The 24,746-nt window shown below is 44.2% G+C and overlaps 1 protein-coding gene across 4 annotated transcripts in view; it reads left to right on the top strand.

Annotated features, from left to right (window-relative positions):
- The window catches only part of LOC146203543 (lysosomal alpha-mannosidase-like), a 117,268-nt gene extending 98,817 nt beyond the window's left edge, over positions 1-18,451 (top strand). For all 4 annotated transcript variants that reach the window (XM_084585717.1, XM_084585718.1, XM_084585719.1 and 1 more), the window contains 5 exons: positions 10,628-10,715; positions 10,866-10,952; positions 13,012-13,221; positions 15,833-15,979; positions 18,119-18,451. In XM_084585717.1, the coding sequence (XP_084441843.1) occupies positions 10,628-10,715; positions 10,866-10,952; positions 13,012-13,221; positions 15,833-15,979; positions 18,119-18,346 (760 nt within the window). In that variant the 3' untranslated portion in view covers positions 18,347-18,451. The remainder of the gene's footprint in view (positions 1-10,627; positions 10,716-10,865; positions 10,953-13,011; positions 13,222-15,832; positions 15,980-18,118) is intronic.
- The last annotated feature ends 6,295 nt before the right edge of the window (positions 18,452-24,746 follow it).

Here is a 24,746-nt window from a genome sequence, read left to right as displayed (position 1 = left end):
TGTTTTCCACAGCCAATTACGAAGTTAATATCTACATAGCAATAACACTTATCGATTACCTCCTTATCTATCATATCGATCTGTAGACACCTTCTGCGGACATATGCTATGTTGAGGCTGTAAAAAAAAGAAAAAGAAAAAAAAAAGACTAGAAAATAAAGTGTATCTGCCCATGTCACCGACTTCTGCGGACAGACACGTTTCTGCCCCATGATCCTATTAATGCTGAAGGATTGATTGAGGGCGAAGGGAGGAGGTGGGAAGGGGGCAGAGATGCCGTACATTCGCGAGCCGCACTTGGACCCGTGAGGCGCGGCATGTGGCTCGGGAGACGTAGTTCGGCTGCCTCTGGTGTATACCAACGCTTTGCTGACGCATCGCGCGCATGCTGATAGCACTGAGTAAACGAGTGCGGTTTTCTCACTTTTGCATGATCACGTCTTCTGTGTAACGCTAAAGGCACACCATACGCCTTCCTCGAAAACAACTCTCAGTCTTGTAAAATTACAGAGGGCACTTAATACTACATACGTGCTGTGAATGCGAAAGCATGAAGACATGTGTTCTATCCCGATCATGGCGGGCGCTTTTCAGTGGAGGCGAAAAGTAAGGCACCGTGTGCTTTGCGATTTCAGTGCACGTTAAAGAACCACAGGTGGTCGAAATTTCCGGAACCTTCCATTGCGGCGTCCCACATAGCCCGAGTTGCTTTGCGCCGTTAAACCTCATAAACCAAAAGAAGCCTAATGTCTCATCGTCAGTTCTGTTGCGAGGTTAGGCGACCCTACGGCATACCACCGATAGCACGCTTACAGTGAACGCTCGGGCGTGTGGCCTGCATGATGATTTGTGCTTCCCGCCGAATGCGAGATCATTCTGGAATGCACATTGTGTTCGGGGTCGGCGGTGGTAGCGGGTGCCGTAGCTACTAGCACAATCTCGTACCCATCCGCAAGCGCTGAGCAGCGCTAATATTGGCTGATGCCTCGTGCTCGAGCTTTCGTGTTAAGCGGGCCGGCGGCGAAGCATACAAACCCCGCTTGTTGACAGGTCTTCGAGTGTGGACTGCTTAGTCTAATCGGTAGCGTTTGGTTGAAAACCGAAGAGTCGTGACTTCGAATCACGTTACTAACGGAAAATATTACTTCAACTTTCGAATTTGACTGATGCGGCGTCCGTTAAATGCATGAAATGTTTTAATTTCACTCCAGGGCATGACGTCATGAGTAACGTAAGCTTTGTGGGGTGTTTGGAATTCCCGCTCGAGGTCATGCGGGTGTAACATAATGGGGTTTCGGTGCCGCTTTTTACTGGACGCTGACTACGGTTTTCGCGGCCGATGGGGGACTTAATGCTTTCGCAATTAAAAGCCGCCAGTGCGCGGACTATTAAGTAAAGCACGTAAGTATTAAATGGTTTATGGGACTCAATCTATAACTCACACATTAGCTGGTCAATTCATGGTGTTTTCCAAATATCGCTTTCTTTGACTGTCTTCCTTGCAGGAATTTTGCGTGGCACTACTGCATCAAAAAGCACAGCTTAACACCTGATTTCCTATTGTTCGTACACAGCTGTATAACAGCCTTATTCACATTGGTTACGCAGAAGTTTTGCGCTGCCAAATGAAGCTTTAACAGGCACAGCCAACAATGTTTGTCCGCTATTATTTATTCTAGTCTAGAGCTTCGACTCGCATAATTTGGCTTCCAGTGGCCTTTAATTAATTATGGGAAAATTATAACGAATGCACCATCCACATTTCTCGACGCAAAGCGTGCATTACTGCGGCAGGTCGTATGAGCAGTGTCAGCTTGAAACATCAGCATTGCTGCTTATGGAATGGCGGAGACCTCTAGGAAACACTAGTCGCTGCACAAAAACAACGAATGAATCTGTCCGAAACGATCCCAAAAATTAACTGGCCACCGTTAAAAACCCTAGCTTTCATTGGAAGGAGCAAGTTACGAAGCGAAATCTAAACGCCGGCAAAATTCTCGGTTTTTCATTAAAGGGCCTCTCTCTCTCTCTAAAGGAAAGACGAAGTAAATGTATCGCTCTCACGGAACACCAGAGCGGTACCGTAAGGGTAGGGTGGGAGTGGGTGAAAGAAGGGAAGGAGAAAAGGAAAGTGACGGAAATCATCACCAGACAAGGACGTATCGCTGCCGTTACCGTATCTTTAATTTCATAACAACGTCCAGCGACACACAAAACGCTGATGCGCTTTCAGAAGTAATGCAGATAGAGCCAGCACGACCATATGAAATGTCATTTCCGAACTCCTCAATGTATATTTCTTATGTTTTCTATCATTTTTGTTTATTAATAATGCCCATACCTGAAAACAAATTCTTCAATGACACTTAAGACTGCTTGTGCGCCAGTATGCGAAGATCTTTAATGACTGCGAGTCATGATGACTATGAGTAATATTTGTACATACTCTACGCCGTGTATAGCACAGTCAACTTCTATGCTAATAACTGGCACTGATTAGCACAAAAATTGATGGGGGCGTGCATGGTCCGAAATTCGGCTGGCCAAATGCAGTGACTGGCCATGCCTTTGAGGAGGACATGCATGATAAATGCTACCTAAGTTGGCAGGAATGACATAGATGAGTAGCGCGTTTGGGTTGGGATTCAAGACCCCCTGCGAGATTGAATCCCACCTTAAACGTGCTGCTCAACACCACCTTCCAGAGGCATGCTCATGATTTTCGTGGCATGGACGCCGGGCACCGCTGCCTTCTGTACTAATGGGACATATAACCATATAATATCTTGGAGTTAATTTTTTACTAGTACCTATCCTGAAGGAACTCAACGGACAGCGCATAGCACAGAAGAGTGTGGCATGGAATTCAACGCAGGAAGCACCTTCCTTCATGGCACCCCCATGAGTGCAGTACGAAATAAAACTGAGATATTTGTGACGAGATACCACTACAGCGTCCACTTGCACGTGGCACTCTTTACGACCATCCCCGCACATTGGGCATTGAAAGTGCCGCCTTCAGGAAAGGGACAGGACAGAAGGTGTTCAACAAGGCTCATTGAGCGGCTGGTATTTTTTTTTTTTATGGCTCAGTACCAGTGAGCTCAACTTTTACTGCTGAAACGTGAAGCTGCCGTGCAAGACAATGTTTCCGACACTCAAAATCTTCTCTCGTCCCCCATATTTGACGTATTACAGGTGTTTCAAGAATGCCTGCCATCAGGATTGTTCAGATATGAAGGCGGTATCAGCGGCACAGTTCTAACGAACAACACAAAATCCGAAAATATTGTGAACTAGTAAGCTGGTTCATTAATTACTGATTATTACAACTTTTTAAATATTACAGTTAGGCATCTAGCTGCATGCAATCAGTGATTTGCATCCGGCTATTATTAGTATGGATATCAATTTTTAGGATTTCGAAAATGCGATTACTATCAGGTGCATGTGGCTCAACACGTTCTGCCTACATCGAGCCAAAATACGCACGCATTCAAAAAACCTGCACTCTAAGCACTGCCCTGTTAGATGTGGGGTTCGAGTGCTGCGCTGGACGATTCCTTGGCCAAGTCGACGCTCTTTCCACCCAGGAGAGAGATGCTGACGAGTAGAGGAGTACACTGTAAAAAATATCTGTTAAATAACACAACAAAAACGGAGATTTCTCTTTTGGGTACTGAAATATTCTTGAAATAAAGATAACAGGATATTCTTTATCTATAAGACAGGTTTTTTTTCTTTTTTTTTTTTTATCAGTTCGCGCTATATAATGTACTTTTCCTCTGAATGAACCGAAAATGTTTATGCAGAAAAATGGTTGCTTTTGATTTTAATAAAAAAGGGTCTCTTTACGTGAATCTTTTCTCGAACACCTCTATCGCGAACGTCTTTCGATACTGGGCTATGAAAGCTATACTCTATCCGTTTCGCAAGTTGTTTGTAGCTTATGAAAGGTAGGGACGGCCTATGTTATAGCCACGGTGGCTGCACTACATGATTGCTCCTATCGCCGAGCGAGGCACAGCAGAGTACGAGCGCAGCCCTTACCTTGTAGTGCTACAAACAGCTTGCAGCCCTTCGTGGTGGCGCAGAGGTCAGGGCACTCGACTACTGTGCCCAAGTAATGCGGGACCGATTGTTTTGTGCAGGGTTCAGGGTGGTGTCATGCCATTCTGCTCCCGACTTTACATCATCTTTCTTGTCCAGGTGGAGGCTACTTTGCGATTACGGTTCAAACCGACAACATATACACATCTAACAACTTTAGGTGTCCACTTGGTGTCCAACCATCATCCTAAGCAAAAAAAGAAGTATAAAGGCACTTGCAGAATAAAAAGGCGGCGTGTTAAAGACGCCTCGCATTTACTCTTATATATGTGCCATGTTTACGGCCCGCATGGCGCTGTGCTTTCGTACATAAAAAATGGGGATGCTTAAATGTACTTTGCTACCACACTTAGCCGATACATTTATTTCGACGTGATTGAATTGAAACAACAGTGATGAGAATGAGGTTTTTGCAGATCCCCTTACCAACTATTGTTACAGCCGAAGAACCCCCCCCCCCCCCCCTCCAACTCCCCACCCCCTAGAAAAAAAAAGAAGGTCTACTTTAGCACAAGACACCGCGAAAATTCCTTGCCTCAAACTGAGCGGCATTCACTTTCAAGTTTAGAGAGGATATGCAGGCGTGTGCTACTGTACCGTTATTCGGCACATTCCGTGAGCACTGTTCACCTAAATTGTCTCCACGCGTAGTCAATATTTGCTTATACGCAATGTTCTGAGGCTGCGCCTTGCAACGCGCACGCAAGGACTGAGCGTAGGCATGGTAAAGCGCAGCTATGAGGGACCCAACCTACGAAAGTTTTGATACTGCTAGAGCGCAGTGAACTAATAATAAACTCGACACAGCCGTCGTGAGAGTGACACGCGTGCGTTCGGTCTGCTGTTCACACTTCATGCTGGCACGCATTACCGGGACTGCATGGAAGAAACTGTGTGTACAGGAATGAAAATAATGCGCGCTATCGGTTCATTAGAATAAACGAATGCAGCCTAGAAACCCTCTCTTTTAATGAAGCACTTCTTCATGCCCTTCACAGTTTTTCCATTTCACTAAACATCATTTGAAATACTTTGCTTCCTAATTGAACTTTATCGTCTTTTTATGTAATCCGCGTTATGGTCAAGGTGATTGCGAAAAACGTATGTGTGCTGCCCGATGCCACAGCGCATCAGGTACTCTACGCGTACAAAAATGTTTTCTGAATCATTCATTTCTGTGTCTGTCCCAGCTAATTTGCAGCGTCAAGACAAATAAAGGACTAGATGCAATATTCAGGTAGAACGAGAGGAAGAAGATGGTATACACGGTATGAAGGAGCACTGATCAAGGGTAAAGGGGGCACGCCTCAGTTCGCAGGTCGAGTCAACATTTCGACTAGTGGATTTGTCTTCGTCTGGGCCCAGACGGAGAGAAGTCCACTTGTCGAAACGTTGTCTCGACCTGCGAACTGAGGCACACCCTCTATACCCTTGTTCAGTTCTTCATATAGATGCAATATTGTTACGAGTGGAGAACTATGAGCACGAAGTGGCGCGCTCGTTTGTGGAAGGTGAAGGGAAGTGCATCGAACGCTGGACCCTCATTGCCTGGCTCCTTGGCCGTCTCTCAATGTACATATCTTTAATCCTCTGTTGTAATATATTTCTTCCTGTTACAATTTTAAGCCAAAATTTAAAAATCGTGGGCGATTCACAAATGCCGTAAGATATTCATACCTGCGTAGTGCGCAATGTCTTGCACAAGGGCCTAATTAAAGTGGCCGTAATTACTGGTGCAACTAAATTATGCAACATGTTTTAATGATTTTGAAAGCTGAAGTAAAGGAGACAGTTTCAAAAATATCAAAAATGTTTTTTAATTATCCTCAGAAATTTCTATTGTTGGCTGTTTTCTTGAAATTATCGCGATCATATCTTATATATATATATATATATATATATATATATATATATATATATATATATATATATATATATATAACAACATTTTACCTACTTTGCAGGCCTTTAATTAAAAACAAAGTTTATGGCAGAGCAGCAATAATTCCACACTATATTCGCAGCATAGTTATCTCTCAAACAGATAAAGTTTATATATATATATATATATATATATATATATATATATATATATATATATATATATATATATATATATATATATATATATATAAACTTTATATATATATATATATAAAGTTTTTATATATATATATATATATATATATATATATATATATATATATATATATATATATATATATATATATATATATATATATATATATATATATATATATATATATATAAACTTTATCTGTTTGAGAGATAACTATGCTGCGAATATAGTGTGGAATTATTGCTGCTCTGCCATAAACTTTGTTTTTAATTAAAGGCCTGCAAAGTAGGTAAAATGTTGTTTCCTGGGCCGACTTTGCGAAATTTTATAAAACGTCTACACTAGCCTGAAAATCGAAAATTAACCAAATACAGATAAAAGCGTGCATATATTTAGTCAGACAATTTTCAGCTGCCTAGCTTTAACATATTTTGTGTAATTCATAACCAAAGTTGGCCAAAACAGCAAAAAAAATAAGCTAGGCATTCCACCTCTTCGTCATTATTATAATTCCCTATGCCCCGAAAAAAAATTTTTGCAGCAAACTCAATTGAAGATCTCTTCTTTCCAGTCATCAGGCAATAGCACATAAAACCTTGAAATAAATATAAAAGGTCGATCGACCATCATTTGTTCGGCCTTACGTGGAAACACCCAGTATATGGATTTCGGGTGGCAATTTTTCTGACCTGTTATAGTGTGGTCCTGATGCAGACCCTTAGGGTCAACATTTTTGACAAATGCTGTATGTACTCAGTTCATGGTCGTTTTTCTAAGTGCACCAGAGATAGGGAAAATATGTTGCGATGTAAATGTAAAGTCTGTGGAAATAAGTAACGGGGGGATTTAGTTTCAGTCAGCCAAAACAAGGAATATTTCACACCGAAATAAATTTTGCAGGACACTACATCGTGTCATGTACATTTCTTGTCACCTGTATTATTACATTTTTATTCTCGATTGATAGCTTGGAACCACTGAAAGATGAAATCCCGTGATCCCTTGAGTCTTTCTTGCTTCTCTTAAGCAGATCTTCCATCTTTTCCTAAAGGCATGCATACCCTGGGCAGATAATATAATAATAATGGCAAGTGGCATCTGAGATGATTAAAGTTCAACCGATATACTTCTGTTTCACTGCCATGATAATTTCACTGTGCTTGTGTTGAAATTATCATCGTTAGGCATGGCTGATGTATATGCATATGGCTTATTGGTGATAATATTTTTGCCAAAAATTGGAAAAGCCCTAAAATATTGAAACTGTTGACACTTCTAACATCAGACTTTTGAAATTGCTTGGTATTATCCAAATAGCATTCTGGTACACTAATCTAGGCTCTTCATTCGTTTTCCTGAGGGCAGTTTCTGCAATGAACCCTGAAAGAAGCACGGAAACTCATACATTGCATGGACGCAAGGGCCTTATCATCGCTCTCTCTTGAAATCTATTAGAGCAGCCGACCTTTTATTCTTTCATTTAAACCCCCTTTAATTTTTTTACATACTCCATTATGCCCTGAGGCAATAAACAACGTTTTAAAAAAAAAGCACGGAAACACAACAAGTGTCGACATGTTCTTCTCCAAAAGTGTATGAGTGTCTTGGCAAATGACCTGAACAATACAAATTCAGAATTTTTAATAAAATGCACCACTTGGAAGCTGACACCATTGCCTTAAACTCCCTGTGTTAATAATTTCCATCTTCGTGTTCCCTCCCAACCTCAGTGTACTGTTGGTTTGCTGCTATTTTACAGAAATATATTTTGCGCTAAACTTATTTGACTATTAATAGGTTGCGTTCCCGACTAAACCCAGTGCTAGGTTTAGGAGGGAATGTAACCTATTGGAACGTTAGAACAAAATATTTCTACAAAATTGAAGCAAACCAATGAATGAAAAATTGTGTATCATCACGCAATACGCTGTAAAAGTTGTAAAATTGAAACACGAGTAAAAAAGATATATTTGCATTATTCTTTTAACTGCGAAAAAGAAAGAGAAAATAAAAAACAAGAATCGCAGTATAGCAGAAATGTTTGTCAATTTACAGAAATTCTTTGAGTTGTAAACAAAAACTGTAAAATCTCAAAGAAAAACTAAAAACAGAAAACATAGCAGAACAGAAAATTTCTGTATTTTTCAACAAATATATTTTTACAGGTTGCTTGTTATTTTACAAGATGCCAGGAACAGAAGATATCTGTAGACCTAAAAAAAGCATTGACAGCAATATTATGTGAAATTACAAGCTAGCCTGTTTTTTAACAAAATACTAAAACATAAAATTTCGGCTGAATTACAGAAAAAAGATTGACAGCAAAAACTGTGAAATCACAACTAACCTGTTATTAACAAAAAACTAGGAAACTTAAAATTCTGTTGAATTACAGAAAACGCGCTAACAGAAAATATTGCCAAAATTACAGAGAAATTTAAATCAGAAAACAAACGAGAACAACACAGTTATGTTATTAAATTTAACAAAACTCGAAGTTGGGCTAGATGGTGCATTGTAACTTGACTGAAGATAAAGCGCACGGGAAGACACACACAAGAGAGAGCGCGGGTCCTGTGTCTTCTCTTGTGTGTGTCTTCCCGTGCTCTTTATCTTCAGTCAAGTCATTAATATTTTCATGGAATTTCCGATTTTTTTTTCACATACATTTTTTTTTTTACAGTGTACGGAGCTGAACGAAGGAAAACACTGGCTTTATTTACATCTTGGATGAATACTAGAACTAAGAACAAGAACGAAGAACCAGGGACCAGATCCGAGAACAAGAAACCGAGAACACCAATGCCCGGACACACTCAGAGTTTTATAGAGTTCGTTTTCCCTAGTCTCCCTAGGTGAAGGGCGAACCCGTAGTTGAGGGAGTGTCCTGATCTCTGCTATATCGCGCACTTTCACACTCTCTCACTCCTGATGACGCGCCTCCGAAAGGATTCGGAATCGGTGGTGACGAGGAAGTATTTGAGACAGTGAAGATGGCGCCACAAGAAGCGCCCAGTGTCTTACGTTTTGGGCGCACACCTGCGTCAAAGGAGCCGACGGGCGCCGTTGGCAAGAGGAGGGAGAAGCGTAGCCAGAAACGATACTTTGTCCCTGCGCTCGGCTACCCAGAGGAGGGAATGCCCGCATAGCCGCCTTGAGGGTATCGATCCATGCGGAATTACTTGAGCCCTTTTTTTTTTTTTCCCAGTGGCCCGCTCGCTGACCGCTTTCGATGACCGGCCAAACAACAACGCGTTTCTCTTCAGCTCTTCTGTGCTGCTGCCTCAAGTCGTGTCTCTATAGCGTTCAGCGTGATAGCTTCCGGTTCCTGCCTGAGCAGTCTGTGAAGCAGCTGCTTTCCTGCACAACTCGCTGTCACCATTCCTAACAGCCCCCGTACCTTCAATGATGCAAGTGTCACGTCACCTTCTCTGTTCCGCTTGGAATGTAGTAGCTATAGTCGGATAAAACTCAAGTCTGCAGCAACCGCCACTGACATTCCCTTCGTGGCCGAAAGTATAGACCGCAGTTAAGGCTTTTCTGGTTACCGAAACAAAAAGCTAACCATCAGACCAAATTATTAAGCCCAAGAATTTTGATGCCTTTGGCTTGTTCGGTATAGTCAGATGTCAAAAAGTAGTTCTGTTTACATTTCAGCGGATTTTACAGACGCCGCGTACCACTGGCTATAATATAACAATAGCTGCTTTTTTTAATGCTGTATCCTAGCTACTATAGCAATGAGGAGTACTGCAGTGCAGGGGGGAAAGAAGGTGTAGGGGCATTTGCGCCATCGACTGATGGTGCTGGAGGCAGTGCTTATACGCGGGTTTTTCGAAAGCACGCGTCTTTTGTCTCGAGGTAGCAAGAGCTTGCTGAGCAACAGTGCCGAGAGTAATCGTGTTTTCGGAATTTTAGAAACCGATACAGCAATTCATAATTGTGAGCTATGAACCCTTGATAGCATAAATATTTAACACACACTAGCTAAATCTTATTTATCAGCAAACATGTTAACTTATAGTAAGCCTACTGAAAGTTGCATGATGCAATAACCTCATACAAATATTATCATGCATATATCACACAGATGTCATACAATGTCATAGATTGTCGTACGTTATGTGTGATATTTAATGACAATGCACTACATTTGTGGGATGTTTGTATGACTGCATGATGAATCATATATGTGTTATTTCACCATATAACTTGTTAGCTAATATTTAAACAGCTATTTAATTATATCCACAAATAACACAGTGCAGTTGTGCCGCGCAAAATGTCTTCATATCTCAAAACAGCCAATCAAAAAATATAATGGTCGCTTCGCTTGAAGCGCCTGGTATATGTAGCTGGGTGTCTCCGATACAGCGTACGACAGCTTCGTATTATGGTGTCTCTTTTTCTGTTTTCCACGACACCATCCTTTCGCAGACGGGGACCCACGGCAAGAAAAGGAAGCGATAACTGGAGTACTACAGCTTCGCAGTACTACCCCGTTGTGTCTTGGGTATACATCAAGGTAAGCTACTGTTCGTAGCTCTCATTCAGAGTGAAATGCACCCGCAGTAGGCAAGAATTGTTGCCTTCGTGTTAGCGTAGATGCTTCGCGAATTCTCAGACCTAACGAAGCATGTATACTCGGTTCTTTCTCTCTTACCGCACTCGACAGGACGTAGTTCGAAACATACAAATGACCATTCTACCGGACTCGGCACAAGGGACAGCTAGTCTCCACGACGGGGAGCTTGAACTCATGGTAATGTAGACTGTTTTTACAACATCTAAATAGAAAAAAAAGAATAAAGCGCAATTTTAACATCTGCTGAACTATCTTGGGGTGGTTTGCCAGTGTTGGCTCGGCACGGACCCAAGCCACCATGCTTACTGATATTGCTCACCTATTTATCAGTGCCATGATGCCAGTTCGAACGCTTTATTTTTCTTCACTGTGGCTAGTCAGAGAATGTATTTTGCATGGCTGTACCACAAGTATCATATTAGTAAACTATGCAGTGTATCTCAGTCTACTAGTGATGCGCCTCTACGTGAAGGCCTCGCTCTATTACTACACGGGTGCTGCTACAGCGGCCTACTATAGTCGATCGCTCTCTGCAAGTCGCGTCCCGCCCAACCGTGATTGTTAACTTAATAAAAAGCACAAGGGGCCTATATACACACCCGTAAGCATCCATTCCTTATGCCAGGGCTACTGTTGGTGGTCGTTTTCCTGAGTACCACTGGGCGAGGGAGGCTTTGATATTGCCATAGCGGCACTCGGACCTGCCCTCAGGTACCACATCAGCTTCGTGTAATAAGCAAGATGCCTGCGACGAGCAAAGATTTAATGTTGCTCAATGGTAGGTAGCCTGCCTCACGCAGTAGTAGAATGCACAAAAAGGGCAACTACTACTTCGCGACAGCTTCTTTTGTCAATAATGACAACCTGCTTTTCCACCCCTCGTTGACGCCTACGCTGGAACACAGCGGGGCAAGGACAAACAGGAAAGAGGGCCCTTTGGTGTGGACTTCAGGAACATAGAGGAATTGTATTTATGGCTGCTCGGCACTACGAAGTCGTAATACAGTGATGCTCGCGCGCACACAACCATCTCAAATCCCGACAAGCGCCGTTGAATCTGTAAGGTGTCACTGGCCAGACCCTAAGTGACCTATGGATTGACGGAGGTCAGCCTGAACCAGCAGCTACGCCAGGCATGATCGCACATCTACATTGCATCTGGTACTCTGCAGGGCCAAGTTCAGCGCAAGACGGCCTTGAAGTAAAGTGAACAAGGTCACCAGTAACTGAATCCTTTTACGATCGTTCACAAAAATTAATTACACAATCCGGCTTCTGTCAAGTAGAATGGTCCTTACATCAGCGCTGATAGCCAAATGTCTTCTGCGAAGAGGAATCGCACTTCTCTGCTCGACGTGCGAGGTACCCAAATCTGCTGCTCACATTCAATAAGGCTGTATTTTTTGGACCCTAACGACGCCAGGAGCAGAAGTGCGGCGGCTACATCAGGTGACACCCGTGTCAATTCATACTCGAAATGAACCGCCACCCCCATGGAAAAATTTATTGATTTGGACATTTGATACGGGATTTTTTTGCTTTGTTTCTTGGAAGGATAGGAAGAAAAAACGCTGCACGCCAGTCATGCACATGCTTCATCCACTGACAAACCCTCTGGACTCTCCCAACCCACCTTCACCCACTATTTCTGATCTTCCGTTCTGCAGGGGCTTGTAACACATAGCGCGTAAAATCTATTATTTTCACGCAAGAGGCCATAGATAGCTGAAGTGCCGCTAACGTGGCAGTCAAGGACGCACGCGGTAAATGTGCAGCCCCTGTCACTTCATCATGTGCCCTCCAGGCGGAAAAAGCTCTTACAGGGTGACCACGTGGAAAGGAGAGGGGTGGCTTTTGCATTTTGCCAAGGTTTTACCAGAAGAAAAAGAAAAGAGTTCAGCGTTATTATTATTGTTATTATTTTTTTGCCAGCAGTATTGATACCGGCGCTAGCTCTTCCTTCACGCAGGAGAAGCCAATTTACCGAGTGATCTTCAACGTCAGCATCTTGGATGACCAGTATTACTTTAGCGAACAGTTTTCATAAAATTTTACGTTTTTCTCATGACTGTGAACACGAACCGGCTCTGACAGGAAGAGTGTCGGTTCACTTCACTGGGTCCGCCATGTTCCCTATTATAAATTTATTAGAGTCTGTGCACGGTCTGACATTCTCGATTTTTTGCGGAGCACGCGCATGAAGTTTCCGCATGCGGTTGTCTCTTCCGGGTCGCAGGTGCACCGACGGTTGGTAGAGGACGACGGCTGTGGCCTGGGCGAGGTGCTGAACGACACGTCCGTGGTGCGCGGGCGCCACTGGGTGCACCTGGGCAACTCTGGGTGGCCCGGCATGCGTCAGCGGGCGCTGCAGCTCGTCTATGCCCCTGTGCTAGCATACGCCAAGATGAACACTGAAACCTTCGATAGCACCCTCGCCAAAGGAAACGTGAGCATATACTGCAGAATGCGGACCGTATTCTCTCATGGCTCCTTAGGATAACGGTAACAGTGAAAGGAAATAGGGATATAATACAATCACTTTCGGCAGATTCATAGAGACAGTGCAGTGATTCTCCGCATGGGCGCCGAAGAAATGTGTCCGATTACACTGTGAAATGACAAAAAGGTGAAAGAAAGACCGTAGTTGAAGATAAAAAACAAATATAGAGCGAAGTCATCGATGGGTAGTCATGTTCGCACAGCATGGCTCCATTAAAAAAAAAAAGAAAAAAAAAAGAAGCCCATTCATTTGCAAAGTATCTACGCCTGCATGTGCAGTCAAATGCATGCGTGCTTCATCAATTGGAACGAACTCGAAGGGTGAAGAAAACGCGTATCTACTTTTTTTCGCGAAAACCTGCTTGAAGCAGGCTTTCGGATTTCAGAGCGCATTGATTGTGCAGCGAATATAAGGAGAAAAGACTAAATTCTTGAAATCTCTTATATCTACAGAGCCTTTTATGCCGGCAATGGCAGATTTGGTAAAATTGCGAAAGGTAAGAGACAGTGTGAATATTTGGTGTAGATCAGAAAGAACTCGTATAAAGTGGCATAAACGTTTTCTGGGTGGGCATAATTCAGCCTAGCTAGAAATCATAAAGTGTTGCGAAGAGGCGTCTAAAAAACCATTTGCACTAAATGTGCAATTGTATCATAATAATCAGTGTAACTGCAGATCCTCCCTCAGCAGGCGTGTTTTTTTTTGCTGCTTATTTTCCCAAGCTTGACCTAATGGTTTTCTGTGGCAGCATTTAGTTACTCGTTGTAAGCGCAGGACAATCCTCACAAGAAGATTTTTGCCACATACCGGAAGCTTAGACTATTTCTACCAGTATGCTCGTAGGCGTCGCTTACAATTATTATTACCCCGCAGTTGCCTTACAAATAAAGGAGTAGAAACAGGAAAAGTTTGGACGCGCCTTTTTTTTTTTTTTTTGAACTGTGCAAAAAAAAAAAAGTGTATACATGAGGCTGGACGTGGAATGCACCAACGCCAGCTGGATAATTTTTCTTGCAACTTTTCGGTTTCAACCTTTTAACTAGGGTTATGATGTCACAGACCAGAGTGATGAACAGACTGGCATATAATCACTGCTTATTCATTTTTTTTTTGCCCATTCTAGCTCTTGGGCAGGCTTTCGTAGGAGCTTTTGTGAACGACAAAAGCACAAAGACAAAGCAGCCCCCGTACTGTAATTTTTTTGCACCTCACGTGATCAAACCCATCAGTGACGTCACAACCGCGACCCTGAGGAAGAATCAAAACTGCAACAAGATAAAAAGTTAAGTTATAACTTATTTATCGCTTTTACGAGTTATCCACGTTGCTTTACATTTTTTGCGATATCCTGCGCATCATTCCAAGAACAAAACATACGAAATTTTGATGTATCTACTCCTTCAGTAAGTATCCCCGAAGCTGGACCTAGCTGACATGGAATCTTGTCGATCAACTGCGCAGGAGAGTGTCGTACGCGGGTTCGGTACCGCGTCTAAATGGAGGCGAGATAGAAAAACCTCTGGCAATAAGGTTCTGGTTTACACCAAGTTGTTTACGCGCTGCAAGAATGGTATAGCAGTAGAATTCCAATGTCGTTTAGAGAAAGAAAATTTCTTCGTGAGCCTGCTCATCCTTTCCTTGTGTTGCGATACGACTCTACTGGACCGTTTGCGACTTCAAACCGATTTCTGCCAAAAGATTTTGTCCAAGACCTCACAGTGACTTTGAAGCGATGCTGTCATACATAGCATCAGTCTCACTGCCGGCTGTACGAGCTCGTGTGTGCGGTGTGTAGAACAGAAAAAAAAAAAAGAACCAGCTGCCGCTGCATGTGAAAGTAGGGTGCTATAAAGAGCCAGTGGTTTTCCAATGAAAAGTGCTGTTTTAAATATTGAATAAGGAACCCAAGAATTTCGTTTCACGCTTAAATTTCGGGGGCAGAGCCACATTAAGTGTGGAGGGCGTGTTGCCGGGCGTCCCCGATTATTCCGGAGCAGGCTTGTTGAAAAACCAGCCATCATACGGCAAAATGCTGATTATGTGATCATCCCTGAAGACAGTCGTCCCAGTCGGAAAAAAAGTACAGAAAATGTTTTGTTTTCAAGAGTAAATGTTTGTGCTGTTTTTTACTGTTAGCCTGTTGTGGCAACATGAACTTCTGTAGTAACATCAAAATTTTCTATAGTTAGAACAGTACTCCAGTAATATAGGGATGTACTACAGCACTACAGAAAAGTCTGACGTTTACGGCAAAACAACAGAATATTTTGTCATAATTTTGACAGGGTTCTGCGGTTGTATTTATAGCTGGGATCTTGCTGTTTCTTTACCTCAAAGTGCTTTACAAAGCATAGCCGTACACATTGCGAGGTTTGCCATTGTTAGCTTTAAACAGCCGTCCATCGCTTTTTTGGGCGGATGGATATGGAAGCTGTAAAGAGACGCATTCAAAGACCAGCAGTGTTTACACAGAGTGACGCTTTCTCCTCGCATTGGTACCGCGCTGTCAGCGAGTCTGTTCGTGTACAGCTCACCCGAGTGTCCTCAATTGTCGCAGTTCACGGGTCTGCGCGAGGAGCTGCCGGAGAACGTGCACATCCTGACTCTAGAGGTCCTCTCGGCCTCACGCTTGCTACTGCGACTCGAGCACCTCCTTCTTGACAAGGAAGACAAGGAAGCGAGTGACAAGCCCATCCCACTTACGGTAAACGCGCGCTTTCTCCGCTCCAGCGTGCCACTCGGTAGGCCATCACGCTCCGTCGTATACAGTCTACAAGAATTGCCCAGTTTCGCGTTTATAGCGCGGCGTAAATCAGTAAAGAAGAGTTTTTCTTCTTACGATTATTGCAAGTCGAAATTCTCGCCAGTGCCTGATGAAAAACTGCTTAGTAAAGTCTGCTAGAAAAGAAGCGGCAGGCACATTTATGTATTCTTTCGTACGCTAGAAAAGAAATATGCCAGATAAATGATTTAGTTTATAATTTGACGAGAATGAGAGTACAAGCTATCCCTTAATGCAAGAACATCCTTGGCAAAAACCAGTAGTGATAATTGTTCCTTTTTGCAGAACTGATAATGTTTATCACCATGCGATACGAATGAAAATTATTTTCTTAACTGAGAAGGTCGTTTAGAAACAAAAACATCTCATTGTTTGTCCCTTTTTTTTTTTCGTCATTGAGTCTGTCATTGTGTTTCCGCGCAATTTATTTCATTATCGGCGGAAATGAAAAAAAAAAAATTCGAGGTTAAATCAACCCAACCTCTGTTTGTCCGTCTCATCGTCTGATCGCAGTGTAGTTTTTCTAACCATTGTCTGTGTTTAAAGGGTTCGAGATTTAAGCAGCCCATGGCTAGCACGGTTTGAACATCACCCACGAGAAGATTGGTTATGGAACTTTCGTACTCATACTATGGCGGCCACAGATCTGTCTAAACCTTTGGCGGGTCCCGGGAGTGCCCTTCTGCAGAGGGAGGCGTAAACAATTTCTAATGTCCGAATAAGTTATGAACGGGATCGATATGGCTCCAAACCGGGTGTTTTCTAAATACCGCCGTACTAAAACACGTAGACCAGACATTCCGGGTAGGTGCAAATTCTGCGGGCAGTATGCTGACTTATACCACATGGCGTGGGCCTGCCAGCAAAATATAAACTAAAACCAGTAAAACAGCCAACTAGGGAGGTCTGGGAGGCGGCCCTGTCCAGCTCGGACCTGGAGGCCCAGCGTGTCTTGGTGCAGAGAGCTCGGGTAGCGGCGGCGGCCAATGGCGTCCCGGAATAGGGTATGCCACTCAGCTCCACAACGAAACGCACCTCCCTTCCCAAATCATATCATCGTAAATAAATGTTTTCTCCTCCTTCTCCTATGGCGGCCGTTTGCCATTTTGGCAAAATCACATTTTTTGGTGAATTTTGCCTGTATAAAGTGAGATTCTTTAGAGTACACAGAATAGTGTAGCCCTAGAAACTAACAACGACGAAGATGAGGTTGTGAATTCAACGTTCTACGAACAAGCTTTTTTTGGAGTAGTATAAAAGTGCTGCCTTGCGACTAAATTCCTTTTCTCATATTTGCTCATTTAATTCATGTAGTCGAGGGTTCGACGGCATACCGTCTGGTCAGGAATCATGGTTTGTTGATCGATTCACTGGTCACTGACCATGGTCAATTTTAAAACAAATGACGTTTCGGAAGCGCTACGGCTCCCTTGTTCACAATGAACAACCGGCCGGACGTCCTGGGCTTTTTGTAGCAGTTAGTACTGTTCTTAGAGATTTCGCGTAGATAGGATGAAGTGTGCCATCATTCTTGTTTATTGTGTTAGATGTTGTCTATCTAACACAATAAACAAGAATGATGGCACACTTCATCCTATCTACGCGAAATTTCTAAGAACAGTACTAACTGCTACAAAAAGCCCAGGACGTCCGGCCGGTTGTTCATTGTGAACAAGGGAGCCGTAGCGCTTCCGAAACGTCATTTGTTTTAAAATTGGCCATGGTCAGTGACCAGTGAATCGATCGAAAAAATCATTTAATTCACGTGAACGTTACGTCAAAGTCCTCTTTATTTTCCCAGAAACCGAGCTAAGCTGCTTTTAGTCACGCTAAAATAAAGCAATATATTTGTACCATTAAGCTTTCGTGAGTGGACGAGGCTCCTGCACGCCTTCTAAAATTTTAGACGTCATTTTTAGGTCGGGGTTTTGTTTTTGGCGCTACGTGCATTTCCCGTGGCACTACTGCGTAAGTGCGAGTGGAATATCAAATGGTTCGCAACAACGGCTAGGGCTCTTGTGGGCGACCACGTGAGTGGTTGCACGCCGTGCTTGAACGCAGCGCCTACTCAAGGGCAACCTGCTGGAGGACGTGCGTGAGGCGAGCCTGAGCGGCCACATGCTGCTGGACGAAATGCGCCGTCTGCCGTGGCGCCAGACGCAGACCTCAACCGCGTACTCGGGTCTCGGGGGTTCCGGCATCGTGCGCGACCAGGAGGGCTACAAAGTGCGCCTGGCGGACGGGCGCATCAGGACCTTCTACGCAACGCTCGCGCCAAAGACGCGCTAAGAACTGCAACGCTCTTTTCTCCATTGTCTCGTCTTCAGCCATATATATATACGTGCGTGTACAAGACGCACTCCAGATGACGCAATAAAACTGTTGCATGTTCGAAAAGTAGAAATCTTTTCTTTTTTTTTCCCCCTACGTTCCAATACAGTTTCAACTGCCTCGCTCGATGAAAAAGTATACTCTTCGGGAGCGTTGGAAATAATGGATCAGTATAGTTATCTGCACGTCACTGGGGGCGCAATCTGATGCAACCGAGATGCGAACTCACTCGCGCAGAGTTATTTCGGTGCGCGTTAAAGTGTTCCAGGTGCCCGAAAGACGTCAGTAAAAAAAGGAATAAAAATCCAAGGCAAAAAGCTAGTCTTTCTTAATAATCTAGTATTGACTCTAATGTAAGGTGCATACGATAAAAAAATCTACTGAATTTAATAGCAATATACTTTATTATGAGACTCTACAGCCTATATTTGAAAGCCGTTTGAAAAATTTAACCGGACCTTAAAATGGTCGTTTTTATGCTAGACCATTTTTTTTTTATAATGCAATACTAAGTAAGCGTCTTGCGCAGACGAGCAAGTGTAGCACATAGGTATGCAAATGAGTGTATTAAAAGAAGAAAAGAGCGCAATCTAATTTCGTGAGCACTTTGTTGGGGCATTGATGATTTGTACATCATGAATATAGTGCGCAAAACAGTATTTGATGTAGTGCACAAACATTCGAAGCAGATTAATGAGATTCATATGAATTTACGCAAGAGGATTGCGTTTTTATAACTTGATACGTGATTATGTTATCGCATATGCAAAGAAGTGACAGATATATTAATGGTGTTTATGGAATTATTTATTGTGCTGTGGCAATTGCCCAATTAATTCACAATGGAGACCCCAGCTAGCACGTGGCATCGCATACAAGCTGAACGGTGAATCGTTTCCGCGCATAGCCCCTCTTGGGGTTTGCACTGTATAGGACCTCGGTTGGGAATTCCAACTTGAGTGCCAGATGTTATTTACCAGATATTCATCTACTTCACTCCAGCAGCCGTACCTGTACCATTGCACTCTGTCTATGCTGGAAATGTTTTTGATGAGCTTTAGTAGAGTAGCACGATTTGAAGCTTTGTGGGAAGGTCGGCAGGAATGTTATGAATTTCCTGAGCTCTGCAAGAGAACATGCTTCAGTGGTTGGGTGAGGAGGTAGTTGAGGACGACCAGAGACAGATCCTTGTCACCGCTGTACGACTTGATCAGCATGGACGTGATCGTCTCTAGAGTTGATATAGTCGTCGAACTCCTATTGAGCTCTAGAGTCATATCTGCATAGAAACACAGGAACACATAATAGATGAGCCAGCTATCATCTGCCCGCCTCATTGTCAATGCATATATGATCCGCGCTTCTAGCTGTTTTTTTTTTTTTGTTCTGCATGCTTATTATAGGGGATCTTTACTTTGACGATGGTGTTTTCCATACACGGTAGCTTTAGTGCAGTTCTTGTCTGCCTCTTTAAACACGAGCGAAAAGAAGAAAAAAAGAAAACACCGACATGTGGACCTCAAGGGCAGGCGCATGAAGAGCACACACACTGCCTGACAGGAAGGTTGATATGAGGGGCACAACACTGCATTCTTGGAGCTCGAGGAGTAAAACTGGCGAAAGTATTAGCCTGCATGTTTGGCATGTATGATGCATACTATTTTAGCGAAAAATAAATAAACAGTATCACAAATGATAGAAGAAAGCATATACGAAGGTCCAGCTACAAGATGGACATTTATCGAATCAGAATCATAACACATTTACATACAACACGTGACGAAACATACAAGAAAATAAATTATTTTGCAGCAATGCCCATCCAGCTGCACTACGTCAAGGATGGCGGCTGCTGGACGGCCCCGGCCAGCTGCGCAAAAGGCAAGGACGCGAAAGCATCACGTAGATTTGGATGCAGCCCGCGCCAGCTGCTGCTTGGCCAGAGCCGTCAAGGCCGCCAGGGTCTGGCAGCTGCGGAAACGCACAGCCTGGTGGGCCCCACCGCTGTAGATAAGGGCAGTCTTCAGGATGGAGTCGTGAACACGCTAGTGGTTGAATTCGACGTGATTCTGGACATGCAAGGGCATGTCCAGAAGAGGTACGAAGCTCAGGCCTTCGTGCCCAAACCTAGCGAAGCGCCCGCGATACCGTAGCTACTTCGCTTCCACAGGCGTCCAGCTTGGTGAAGTTGGTGCCCGTAGAACTCGATAGGCTCGCAATGAATGCCCACGTCAACCATCCCCGATGGCGACATCGCTGTGGAGGCCACGAGAGTGTTTCGTCGCGTGTAGCGCCAAAAGTGCGCGAAAGGGGGTTAACTGCTGCCTAGCACCGTTACAAACGGGACATTTTTGCTGCGTGTGTTTTAAATCAACTATATAAAGAAGGCAGTTTTCATTGCCGTCATCGTACTGCAAGTCGCTATAGCATAGCTCTATACTATATTGAGTGACTTCTAATTTTGCCCTCTCCTCATGAGACACACCTTTCGTTTCGGGAGTTGGTTACAGTGGACAAACCTGGACAGCTACACGTACTCCCATCACTTATTGTAGCTTTTGGAATGCTCAATGAGTCAGCGATGCTTCTCTGCCCATTGTTGGTATACTTTTCTGGCTGGCCCTACCATCGCGATATACACCAAATAATCAAAAACGCAGTGGGTCCTTTGGCGTCGCATCTTTTCTTTTGTCAGAATACAAGAGACTGAACACACTGGACGGCAGTGTAGCAGACGACGCGATAGCGCACCATACGAAATGGCCACGCCAACGCAGGTAGAAAGCGAAAGCTCCCCCCTTTTTTGGCCTCGACGCGGAAAGTAGTGACAGTGACTGCAGTATATCACGTTCACGCAGTATTGGGGAATGTTACAGCGTTTTCACAATCTACTCATAACGCACGCATATACTATCTTCGTATTGTAATAGCGTGTAGCGCGGGCCGTGTTCGACGTGAAAGAATGAGACGCTCTCAGCGTGCAGGTTATGGGCGGATGATGCTACATTCACACCAAATCGGCCTAGGCGCGGGGCCTCTGCTTTTCACGTGATGAATGACGTCATGGCGTCGGCAAAAAATACATACCATGAAAAAGCGCGCTCCGCTCGTTCCTTTCGGCAGTCGATCCGCGCGCGCGCTTCTCGATCTCCTCTATCCATTCCACTGTTTCCTCGCGACCCTGAGTGACGCTCCTGAACGTCAGGAGCTCATTTTGCGACGCTACCTCAGCAACATACATGAGGAAGGAGGCTACTGACATTGATACCTGAAATGCGAAGAAGATTGTAAAAAGTTGGAGAGATCTCGGCTGACAACGTAAAGTAGAGCTCGGAGGCAGAGCGAGAGAGAGAGGGATCTCAAAGGGCAAAGCAGCCAGGGGTTTGTTGATGCTGCAGAGCTTGGTGGAATCGTCTCCTGTGACTTACGAGCGGCGCATATGCGCGGGGTGTCTTGGGTTACCGAGCACAATGCGGTCACCGCGCCGCCGGCATGGTGCAATGGGCGTCGCTTCCTGCGTCATCTACAAGCGTGCAGCTATAGGATTTCATCTACGAAGCTCTGCAGAGAGGCACTTATACACACCCCCGGAAAAGGGCATTGTCCCGGCCGGAACGCACACCTGAAGGAAAAGCGCGGCATTTTTCTGGCAATGGATGATTCAGCGCTGTAGCCGGTTTCTGCCCTCAGGAGTCAAAACGAATGTGGTCACAGTGGTGAAAAGGTTCTCGGTGCTCATAAAATGGTCATTCTGTTGTGAAAGGATTCACAACATTTCTGCCTCCGTCGCGATTTCTGCGGAATCAACGACTTGGTGACACATATGCATCTCCTACATATCGGATGCGCATCTCGGTCCGGAACCAACGCTGTTATACGTCCAGAGCGATCCACTCTGCAAGTGAACGAGCATGAACCCTCCAGGAGACTCATTTGTGCCGGGCGGTTTTCTTGCCGTTGCAAACGGTTGGACGAAGACGACGATTATCAAGCTCCCTAACGAACTGCATCTGATCGCGTACACCGAAGGAACAAAATCCGAATGCTTTGGCGTGCACGAAGGTGAGCCTTTAAGGTAAAAAAAAAAATACTGTGCGTCATACAAGAGTGTCAAGTGCGTCATATGCTCCTAGCGGCAAAAACACAGATACTACAGGTATGTATGCATCTAAAGGAAATATGCATGATGAAAAGTACTTACTGGAGTTTGCACCCAGCCTGTAACGCACCAGTGATAGCTGCAATGAGGATTTCTTCGGTGCGTGATTGCTTTAGTTGCGCCGCGGGCCCTGATGGCGATGTATTTGGTCGTTTCTTTTTTTTTTTTTTTATGTGCGAAAGGGCTTTAATAGCATAGATATCACAGGCGGCTGTGTGCGCTAGGCCGTAATATTTAGCACGTCGTTTTGTCGTGACTGCCTCCTGACTAACAAGAAAAAATAAATACGGCGTTTTAATGCACTGCCGTTCGCGAGCCACATGACCAGCTCAACCACTCAGCTCGCGAACAGCGGTGCATCACAACAAACGCCCACTTTTTTTTTTCTTTTTAGTCAGGCGGCAGTCGCGATAAAACATGCTAAATGTTACGGTCTAGCGCACACAGCCACCTGTGATGTCTGCGCTACCCGGCCTCTTCGCACATAAAGAAAACAAACGACAAAATGCATCGCCATCAGGCTCTGTCGCACATAAAGTAAACACGCGCCGAACAAATGCTCATTGCGCCTATCACTGGTGGGTTACATGCTTGGTGCAAACTCGGTAGATACTTTTCATTATGCACATTTCCTTAAGATGCATATGTTCCTGTAACGAAGTGTTTTTCGCACAGTCGAGAGTACGCAGTCGGTTCCTAAGGTCGGCCATTCACATCTTGACGCTTGGTGGCCCTAATTCAAGCTTCACGTCGTTGTTGGTTCCGGCTCGCCGAAGGAAACCTGAAAAACCGCGTCTTGCATCTCGGCACGCTTAGAGAGTGGCAACCGTACGCGGCAGATGTGGTTGGCATCGCTTTGCGAAGCCTGTGACGGTCACCGTGCCGCCAGCCCTCGTGCACTGACGGCGCCGAGAAACGCCGTCGACGCCGTCCAATGTGTTTCCATCGGTCGCCGCTACGACTTCGCGCATGCGCAGAAAACTCGCGCAAAAGGCGGATTGCGATAGCGGCGGCGGAAGCTTCTTTTGCCTGCTACATTATTTCCTTATCACGCCCTGTCAGTGTAAGGTGCTACATTATTGGGGACACTTTTAAGCCCATCCTTTAAGAGTATGACGCGAGAGCGTAAGCAATTATACCAGCCCACATATAAATGAGAAGGGTTCAATGCTGCTGAACCGAATATGGAGCGAAAGCATTAGCTGCCGATGACCGAGCATTCGTTTTCTTTTCAAGGTCGAACAAGGCCCTTCCCGGGACGACGTGACGGGCTGAAACCTGGCGCAGTATTGCTATCGCAATAAATAAACCGGACCCATAGGCTTCTATAAAAGCCCATGGGATGCTCAAATTCGGACACACCCAACCATGTCAGATGCATACCGCAATGAAACTAGTGACTGCAAAGCAGGTTCAAATAATTTAATTCGTGGCATATTAAGGCTTCCTTTCAGTCTTGAAGATGGTACAAGCTCCAGCGCAAGCTCCATGCAGTGGAATGGTTACTGTGTGGAGGCAATGTTCTCACTGTTTAACTTTTAATCCGAGATGGGATTTTTTTTAAACATCAATGAAAGGCTAAGCAATTGTTTAAGAGACAGTAATGAAAATATTATTCAAAGGTGGAACCCACTATTTCTCTAACTTTCATGCCACATACCAACAAAACCTCCATGGCATTACCCGATACATAAACGTTTACAATGTACCCCCCCCCCCCCCTCCCCCATAGTACACAAAATAAAATCAAGCAAGCAGTAAAATAACTGCCTGCAGAAGTTTGAAAAAAAGGCAAAGAAATATTGAGAGGCAATTTTTTCTAATTGATTGTGGGAAAATTATAACAGCTCACTCCTGTTTAAACAGGCATCAAGCATGCATACTTTAAGGCAATGAATGTGGAAAGCTAAAACTTAAAAAAAAAGCACGCTACAATTTTGGGCTTGCCTTAAATTATAGCCTGTCACCACAGGGCTTATAAGGCAAGAGCGTAAATTGTGCTGTGTGTACTTCCTTGCTCTTATAAGGCAGTGAGTGCCAGTCAGTATGAAATGAGGAAAACTCTTCAAAAGGCACGAAAAAAACGAAAATGCAATTTGCGGTCCGGGGTTGTAAGGCTCAATGCTTTCAAAATGGCCGTTGTATTCTGTAGCAGGTATCAAGCAAAATGTTGCATTCAGAAACTGATACTCCCTTTCA

This window comes from Amblyomma maculatum, chromosome 1, assembly GCF_055883805.1.
Source record: "Amblyomma maculatum isolate TAMU_Amacu chromosome 1, ASM5588380v1, whole genome shotgun sequence".
Classification (NCBI taxonomy): Eukaryota; Metazoa; Arthropoda; class Arachnida; order Ixodida; family Ixodidae; genus Amblyomma; species Amblyomma maculatum.
The sequence above is the reverse complement of the archived record's forward strand: the minus strand, read 5'-3'. Positions and strand labels throughout refer to the sequence as shown.